Source organism: Opisthorchis viverrini (assembly GCF_000715545.1).
Source record: "Opisthorchis viverrini unplaced genomic scaffold opera_v5_357, whole genome shotgun sequence".
Lineage (NCBI taxonomy): Eukaryota > Metazoa > Platyhelminthes > Trematoda > Opisthorchiida > Opisthorchiidae > Opisthorchis > Opisthorchis viverrini.
In genome coordinates, this window is record NW_008752012.1 from 50,262 (window position 1) to 59,709 (window position 9,448).

Here is a 9,448-nt window from a genome sequence, read left to right on the forward strand (position 1 = left end):
AAGTTACACGACGGGTTAGACGGGGCCGAGTAATAAGCTATTGGCTAAATCACAGAATTCGCCCCGTACCATGGTTTCCGGATTCTTTCTGTTTCCGTGGACCAAATAAGCGTTATCATTTCTTCAAATGGCCGCAATATATTGCAGACAAAACCGTTTGTGTAGTTTAGATCATAGCCAACCGGCACTTTGCGTTTTTGATTATTTCCTTTTGTTTGCAGAACGGCTGGTCGTACCAGTGCAGCTGCAAATGCTTGTTTTGCAACAACTTCACTTCAGACACCTCGGGATCAACAAGATATAATGATTGATCCGAAGCTTTTTCCATTTGCCAAACATTTCAAGTCACTCGTAATATCTTGTCACCAATGTTTGTCGGCTTCAAAGTCCTTTAGAAAATGTGACTTCAGTCGTTGGGCGGTACCACACGATGCATGGTCAAGGAAGAAGTATTAAGCAAGTAATCTGGTGTAAGAAAAATCAGCTTCCTGATAAATATTCCAGAATGCTCGAAACCTACTAGAACCGTCAAACCACACCATAAGCGTAACAAAGGGAACATCAGAAAAGTCAGAAAAGCCAGTTGCTTGTTGAACGCTGAAGCAATCAATTAGTTCTTCAAAGCAGTCAATGATGAGCGGCCACCCAACGCCTATCCGAAAGCCTGAATTCAGGGCCAAAATCGCGGTTTAATTATCGCGTTTCTGCCTGTGAAGTTTGCACTTGCTTGATCTCAAAAGGCCATTCTGTCTCTTGTTCTGAGTTATCTTCCGACAGTAGGGCTCTGGAGCGGGACGGAACGTCAAGCCTGAAACATCGTCAACGACGCAATAAGGCGCGTGGAAGGGAGGTGATATTGAATGCGGTTCCTTTGAAGATGTCATGGATGGACTGTCACTTGCTGATTTTTGGGACTAGGGTACGATTGCGCACCAGGAAATCCCTGAAAAATTCAAATCCTGACCGATATGTACCAAAGAATATCGGGCACACCAGGAGATGCCAGGTGACCAGCACGCGATTCACGGCGATTCACGGCCTCTGGCTAAAGCTGTAATTCCATATTGCGCTACGTTATGTCCCATTTATTGATCAGTTTTACGGTGTTAATCTAATCGTATCATTATACCCTGGTCGTATTCTTTTAAGTCTCAAAACACAATCCAACGACCGTGGATTACACAGCCAAATGCGTAACCTGACTGACCGCATGTCGATCAACAAAATGGCTGTTAATTTGGCCTAATTTTGGCAGTTGCGATAATCGTTCACAAGGTTCAATCACTGAAGTGCATAGTGCTCAGAACATTTGTCGACAACTTCACTTCCGGCGCTGAGGGCCATTATTCGTTAATCTGGGAGCCACCTGGCGTGCGTCAGCACACGTATGCATAAAGTCGCGTTACAGGTAATTTTGGGGTTTCGTGCGTTGGTTTAGATGTGCCACAATATTTCCTTCTTACATTTTCACAACGCAAACACCATAGAATGTTGACTCTATAAGCACAACTAAATAAAAATAAAACTGTTGTGGTATATCCCTCAAAAGATACGAACAGTTGGTTCTTGCTAGCAGGCTGTAACAACCGTAAGTCGTTTATTACACAATCCAATTACATTCTAGGGCACTTGGTGAGGTTATGCTCATAAAATCTACTACGAGTTATGTTTGCCTGTAAAGTTTCCTAAAGAATCACCTCTTTGCATCAACTTGGCAATGTTCTACGTTTTGTACTACCCCCGAATCATTATAGGATCTCTGGTTCATGGAGCCGCAGTTCAAGGGTTTGGGAGCTACGTGGCTGGCATCGACCATATGGATGAAATCCCGTTGCAGGAAACCGTAAGTTGTTTTTCATGCGTTTTCATGACTTTAAGCGCCATAGAAATGTGGTGCAATCAGCACAGTTGATAGCAGATCAAATTGGTATATCCTTGTTGATGAATTGCAATTTTTTACTACGTTTCATTTGTCAGTAGTATGAAATTATTCAAACTGATATCCAGTTTAAGTGCATCAGACGGGTGATCATTTGGAAAAAGTATCAAGCAGATAATCTAGTGGTCTTAACATTTTTAATACAGCCGTTTGCTAGAATAATTAGAAGGAACCTTCAAAAGACAGGAAATATTGGTTCCCGCTTGGAGATTGTAATGGTCATTTGTTGTCATTTATTGTCCAATCGAATTGCATTTAAAAGCGCTGGGTGAGGATGTGCTTTGAAAATATACTACTGATGGTCCATGGCTGTAAATTTACCCAAAAATTTACTTTTGTCCGCCCGGAACATTGTAGTATCTCTACATCATTAATGCGTTAAAGATCATTGGTTAACAATTAATCGAATGTGTCGCACAACATGCACACCGCCGTGAAAATGTATTCAAATACAAGATCGAGAACCAACTTCGAATGGAATTTACGAGCCTTTTATATCTTTCTATTAGACCTACTGGTTAATTACATCCGGGAAGCACACAACCATTTTCCATTAGCCTATTTTGGCATTCTGTTTCCGGGTAAAGTGTTACATGACCACAACAACGGTGGTGTCTTCCCCTGAATAATCAGTAAGTTTTGTTCATTTTGGATATAGCACACAGCTTTTAAAAAGGAGGCTAAATTATGAATAGAGTGAAACCGGTTAGATAAACATATGTTGGTGGATTGCCATGGGTAATTGTTTGTAAAGGGAATCAACGGGAAAGTTGGTCAGAATCTACGATGTTCGGATGAAACTCCAGAAATTCAAGCTTACCGGGTCTCCTCTAGTTTCTTTAAATGATACCGCCACATTGGTTTTGTTTTAAAAAGTTTGAGGCATACGGTCACTCATGGTGCGTGGATGATACGAAGAACGTTACGAAGTACGCGTCGGCCGAAATTCTTCTGAGATGACAAGGTGCATTATTCCACCTCGAGCGAAACAGTGTGTCTTTGGTAGTATCAAGAAGCTTTCACATTTGTGTATGCAAAGGCAGTCTGCGGCTAAGACCTGAGAAGGAATATACAAGTGTTCCATCCATATTGGGAATCATCACTGGTGCGATAAGTAGTTGCATTATTCAATTGTTTGGCTACCGGCGGTCAACCGACAACTTTATTTGTCCGCATAAGACAGGATATCATGGGGGTCATTCTTCAAGAAAGGGATCCACATCACCGGTGACTGACTCATTGAGTGACAGCATCTAAAATGAAAAATCCATTCATCGTATGGATTATTGTTACGTCATTTGAAGCCTCCCAAAATTAACAACATTAGGGCTGAAATTGTCTCTGTCATCTGGCTTGACTACCAGCACGACATTTCAAATTCGAAAGCGCAATGCAATTCTTATTCTGCAATTCCTAACATCAAAGTTACATTCACCCTAAGGAGAACCCCTTGAGTTAATTCGTGTGGATTTTTCATTTCTGTAGTCCTTCGATTATTCAATCAAACCTAACCTATTCAGTTTATCACAGCGGATGGGATGTTGAAATAGGAATTGAGGTTGAAAACTGCCTTGACGATGGCAGCCGGAGGGATCTGAAATTAGAACGTTCAGACCGGCCATTAATTATTCCGATTTCGCGATGAAATATTGTTCAACATAAGATTCGTCCTTGCGTGTCCTTCTCGATGAAGGTTTACAATACCGTCAGCTGTGTAGCTGACTAACTCTAAGGGGAATGTTGCGGCACTCATATCCCGGGACAATGAGACATTTAACAAGTTGCTCAGCTATAATTCTAAGAGCATTCTCAATTTGTCCTTCAACTGATCAAAGAAAAAAATTAATACACATTCAGCTGGAACACCCAGTTCCTAGCCGCTATTCAACCTAAAGGGAGCACGATGGCTGAGGCAGCTAATTTGCTAATGGCTAGACAGGGACAGTCGAAATGCTGATGTTAGGTTCGAACCCCAGTGCACTGGCCAGTGAAGCAGAACGATATTTTATGCCTCGTTGATTCTGGTTCCCTCCTCGAACCTTGTGATCCTCAACGCTTTGCCAATTGTGGTAAACTCAGCGGTGTCAGTGACGTTTATTCTGCCAGGTGATATACGGATTGTCCAACCGTGTTGGAGATGTAGATATCTCGTGCGTTCGCTGTAGGCTAGTCCTAGGTTTTCCCTCCTGTTACACTATTCTTTTTTTCCATTAAAAATGAACTGGCATGCTTGTATGCCAGTGGAGCACTGCTGTTGCTCTCGATGATGATGCTGTTGATGATGATTGCCGCGGAGCATCAAATCCTTAGCAAGTGTTTTATGTGTATGATGACCTGGAACAGAGAATTGCTCACTGATTCTTCAGTAGTATGTGTCGTTCCATACCTCGATTGTCTTCCCACTAGTGATGGATTCACTGTTTCGTCCACATTGATCCATCTTGGAATTGCGTAAGCTGATACCACTAGTGATGGACTCACTGTTTCGTCCACATTCATCCATCTTGGAATTGAGTAAGCTGATCGGTCTCCACATGGTACATGATAATACGATTCGGTAGGCATCTTTGCTACGCCGCTTGAGGAACAGTTTTGGAAGTAATTTTTATTGCTCAGTGGGATATTTCAACACAAAAACGTGAGTGGCAAGGTGTAGAACTACGGTAGCGGGGCAAACCATGTCTTTTTTGTATGGAATAGGACACTGTCTTAGCTGATTATGAACCAAACCGCGGATGGTATGCCAGGAACTAGTCCGTAATCTAGCACGAAGACGTGGACCTCTTTCATGTGGTTGGAGACTTGCCATCCATAGTTTCACAAGATTCCTGGATCTCGTTTACGAGGAAGGACCTCGAAGTTCTGAGCCATTCTCATCTTTGAGGACAACGGAGAGACGTCCAGGCATTCTTGAGCGTTAGCAAATGTCTTGCGGATTTCTACAGGGGAAGTGGGTTCTTTATCCTTACTGCGATTCACATGGATGACAATCACTTGTTGAAATTTCTGGAAACTTAAATGTGGTTTAGTAGCCAGTCATGAATTAGCGTCTCTGGTTGCAGCGATAAAACGCAATTTATGCAACTGTGAACTCATTCAAGCGGACGAATGGCACTGTCACAACCGTGGATGTAGCATTTCATTGGAAAATGCGTTCCGGTAAGAAAGCGCTTGTATTTTCATACAGTTAACGGCCAGTCAGTTCTTCTAATTCATATACTAAGCTTCTCTGATACAATAACATAAATAGACATAGAAAGACATATAAATATATATATATATATACATCATACATACAAACACCTGAATATGAATATATGCATGCGTGCATGCATACATACAAACGCTTAGACAGCAGCTTGACAGATAGAGAGACAAACGGTTTGACACACAAATCGACAGATAGATACCCGTCAATCCAGAGAAACCCAGGAGAACGAGATAAACATGGACTAACCAGGTTTTGCGCCTGATGACTGCGTGTATCATGAGCTGGAATAATCATGCAGATGGCGAGCACTAATCAGTCTAACAGATCAGTGTGTATTTCGTGTTATGCATCTGATAAAACATGATGTTAAACACTGACGCTGAACAGCGCACAAGAATTATCACCTGCTAAACACAAGGTGCTACCTAGTTCTGCAATGCGGGCGTTGTTTCATCAACGGGTTTGGTTGGATGTCTTCATGGCATGAACCTACGCATGAGAGTTGAGACCCCATTTCAAATATTCAGCGAAATCCGTGAAGAAATTTAACGATGTTCTACTTACCCCAAAATTATGTGCATAAAAAAATTTAGCGGTAATTTGAGATACCCAGGCAATCAGACGATGTTAAGTATTTTCTTCGTAATAGCGATTAGCTCTGGAAGACAACTCTGCCAGTTAGCATTAACAGAGTTCCTGGTAACTGAATGTTGCCCAATTGTTTCCTTGATTCCAGCAGACAGATAACGCCCATTGCGAGCGAATTTCAATGTTTCGAAGCTTGATGGAGGCCATGAAGGTTGATGGAGGCCACAACCGAGGGGTACACGAAACCGCCTGTTGAAAACTGCACGGTGCAATTCAGGTTTTTAGTTTCTTTTTCTTATTGGGAATTTATTTGGTTACGGGAGGATGCATCAGTGTACGTAATTGTCACCAGTCCAATATTTTAGCGGCCGTTCACCTAAACAACCCAAAAATCCGGATTAGTTTGTTCAGAGGTGCGAAAGAAAATATAATAGTCTATCGATAATCCTTTTCCCTTCAACCAGCTTGACCACATCGTCAAGGAAACGTTTTGCGACATCGTCATAGATGTGAGAACCCATTATAAGCCAAAGGTAAAGGACTTGCTTAAAAAGGATGAGCTCATGTGTTTCGAGCCAGTATTTGATCAATTCCAGACGGGCTGCATCACACTTCAGCAAGTGAGTTGACCTCGTAGTGTACGGAAACGAAGTGTGCAGAAATAAGTGTACCTTACTAGCCAATGTATTCAGTCCTGGCGTCTCGGTCCCGAATCCACTCCTTGTTGGACGACCAGCAAATGGATCATACGGTAGTAACTTTCGGGGCTAATTCGGCACTCACAACACCAGCACTGTCGTTTTTCACTTGAAATCGGACGTTCAACTCGAAGCATGGTGTTCCTTAGATGATTCTCCTTAAATCCATTCCTCTGCTTTAGGACTGCGACAATAACGAGATCGCTAGAATCAGTTGCAACAGTAAGCATCTCTCCGACCCTCGTTAGTTTGGTGGTTAGTTACTGGTCCTCCAACGTCCCCTCTTGACAAGCTTAAAAGCTTTTCTGGCCCGTTCAAATTTTCGAGTTTGCCCGAGCAGGTCGAATAGTTGCAGCGATCGTGCTGAAATCCTCAACAAACCGGTTGTAGTATGCTGCTCGTTCAAGAAACTGCCGTGGAGACCACTTTGAATTAGAAACAGCAAATTCCATGATCTTTGCCAATTTCTCTGGCAGTGGGCTAACTTCTTCATGACAATTTCATTACCCAGGGGTGTCAGCGACCCTCGCGCGAGCTATCTTGACTTCATTTATCCGCAGACCGGCCTCACGGTTGCGCTTGGATAACCGTCAAGCTTGATTGCTCCATACCATGTCACCAGCGCGGTCGGCTGGCGTGTTGAACTCCGCTGTAAAAACCTCCTTCGCGGAGATCAAGTTCATCCTCCAACGACCTCTTCTGGCCGCATCCGGTGTAGGCTCCGCCCGGCCCCTGTGGAGGATCTTTAGCGCCGCGATAGGTCGGTTTCCAGTCCGGCAGCCTCCTAGACCCCATCAAAGTTCTACAGGAAGGAATAAACATCCTCAATGATTTGCAGTATCACACATGCGACCACAGGTTTCAACATTGTCTATTCGTTCTGCTCAGTTTACGAGCTGAGCAGCCTGTTTTCGGAGTATACGCCTTTCTGTGAGTCATTGATATGAAATTCTCTCTTCATTTGAAGTTTAAATATATATTTCTACAAAATGATTATGCCAAATACACCATCCCGCTCCTCAGAAGCCATGAGGTTGATCAATTTAACAATCTTCTCGAAAGTGGCTGGAAATAAAAGTGGATTTAGCCCGCTCCTTACATCAGATACTGGATTTCGTTGAATGAGTCTTGAGTTGGTGCCGGTTTGTCCACATTCCCAACTATAGGGGTACTAGATAACTCTACCCACAAGTAGCAATCAGACTTGAATGTGACTCAATTGCCACCTTGCAGGACTCAGTTACAAACTTTTGATAATAGCTTAAGTATAAACCGTTCGCGATTTAACATCATTCGGCCACGAGCTGTTCACGAGCAGCGCGATCATTTCAACGTTGGGTGCAACAAAGCTCTATTCGAACTGCATTTTACAGTTATCCTACGCGCCACTGGGAAGGTGGTGAAACGTGATTCATTTCTGCAGCTGTGTGAAGCGTGAACGCCAAGATGGCTTTATGTGTGACACAGTGAATAAAACGCTTGCCAAGAGCGCCGGACAAACACGTCTCACTCAGTCATAAAATCGGTGGCCAGCGAGCTTAGAAACCACGTCTAAAGAACCTTGATGAATTTCATGGTATTCCATTCTTATTTGAGTATTCCTTATTCAATCACTTGCGCAAGCTGTTATCCAAACGACAAAATTGAAGCTTTTTGAATTCAAATGATGTGCCACAATTAAGCCCACCTTTTCATGAATCAATTTATCATGCCCCACCCTGTGTTAGCGTCTTTTGTGTGCGACACGGTCTCGGTCGAATTAATTTTCGTCAACAGAGTTTCAGATCCAACGCCTTGCCTTACATATGTCCAGTGAGGAATAGAGGTGGTCGCTGAGGAGAAGGAACAAAGAAACATGGCTTCTCTCTGGAAAGAATCCTCAGTCTGGTACAAAGATGATGTGGGACCGAAATTGACGAGTAACATCAGTGGACAGATCAGCTCTAACAACTTCATCCGGCCCGGAGGATACTAGCTGCATTCCCACCCCCGAGTTCTTCGTTTTACATACACAACGACAGTCATGCTGACAGACTCCAATTTGCTATGAACAGAGTGTAAATACCCCGGCGGTGGTGGGGCTTTTATCAACTGACTTGTACTTTCCAGCTGAAAGGTGGCGAATCTTGCTGCCAGTGGAAATGTGGCCACGGCAAACTCCTCTCGATTTAAAGAACGGGTGGCAATGCGTGTTGTCTCGTGAGTCGAATAAACCATGGAATAGGTGATCGCCATCGAACGGTTTCGTGGTAATCAGGTGGTTGCTAGAATGCACCACTCCGCAAATTGTGATATTCGCTCTCGTCATATTTACCAACAGGGTTGAAAAAGACGTGAATTGCACCCTAAGTTTCCACGTTGAGAAAGTGCACCTACGTCGGAAGGCCTCGACTGAGCATTCCTAGGATCCCTTCCAATAACAGTTTCACTGCGCTGCGCTAAAAGACAGTCTAGTGAAACTGGCATCGAAATATTCACCTCGTTCAATTTTAAGCAGCTAGTTTGTACGAAGTGCCCTCAAAAACCAGAACGGAAGATCCGAACAAACGGTCATACCAGGAAGAACCCTACAAGTGTTTAACATGCAGCAAATCATTCTCAGTTTGTCCGATGCCATGAGGCACCAAACAAAAGTGCATGCTAGAACTTCCGACTTTTATTGCGGTGTGTGCGAAATATCGTTCAAGAGTGAGCGATATCTAAAGCAACATATTTCTGGGATATCTCAGGCGAGGCAGAACTTCCAGCGAACGAGTGCAAGACTCACATGAAAGCAGAAATCAATGTTTCGATTGCGATTGCATTCATTAAGTCATCCAACAGTTCCTTTGGATTTTCGTAGATGTTGCCATCTAATCTTTTGAGGATTAAGCCCTCTTAACACTCTTTGTACACTGCTGATGCGTCACCGATGAGGTACTCAGCTGGATCAGCGCGATGCTATATTTTCTAATTCTCCGCTTCCCCCCGTCACTACCTGGATTTCAGGTGCAGCCCATTGAATTATTCAGC

At 43.4% G+C, this 9,448-nt stretch overlaps 1 protein-coding gene across 1 annotated transcript in view; it reads right to left on the bottom strand.

Moving 5' to 3' along the window:
* Nucleotides 1-406: 406 nt before the first annotated feature.
* T265_10308 (hypothetical protein) overlaps nt 407-9,448 on the bottom strand; it is a gene marked incomplete at both ends in the record, with an annotated part of 35,102 nt that continues 26,060 nt past the window's right edge. Inside the window, 3 exons of the mRNA XM_009176642.1 lie at nt 407-465; nt 7,096-7,238; nt 8,240-8,268. Coding sequence (XP_009174906.1) covers nt 407-465; nt 7,096-7,238; nt 8,240-8,268 — 231 coding nt within the window. The remainder of the gene's footprint in view (nt 466-7,095; nt 7,239-8,239; nt 8,269-9,448) is intronic.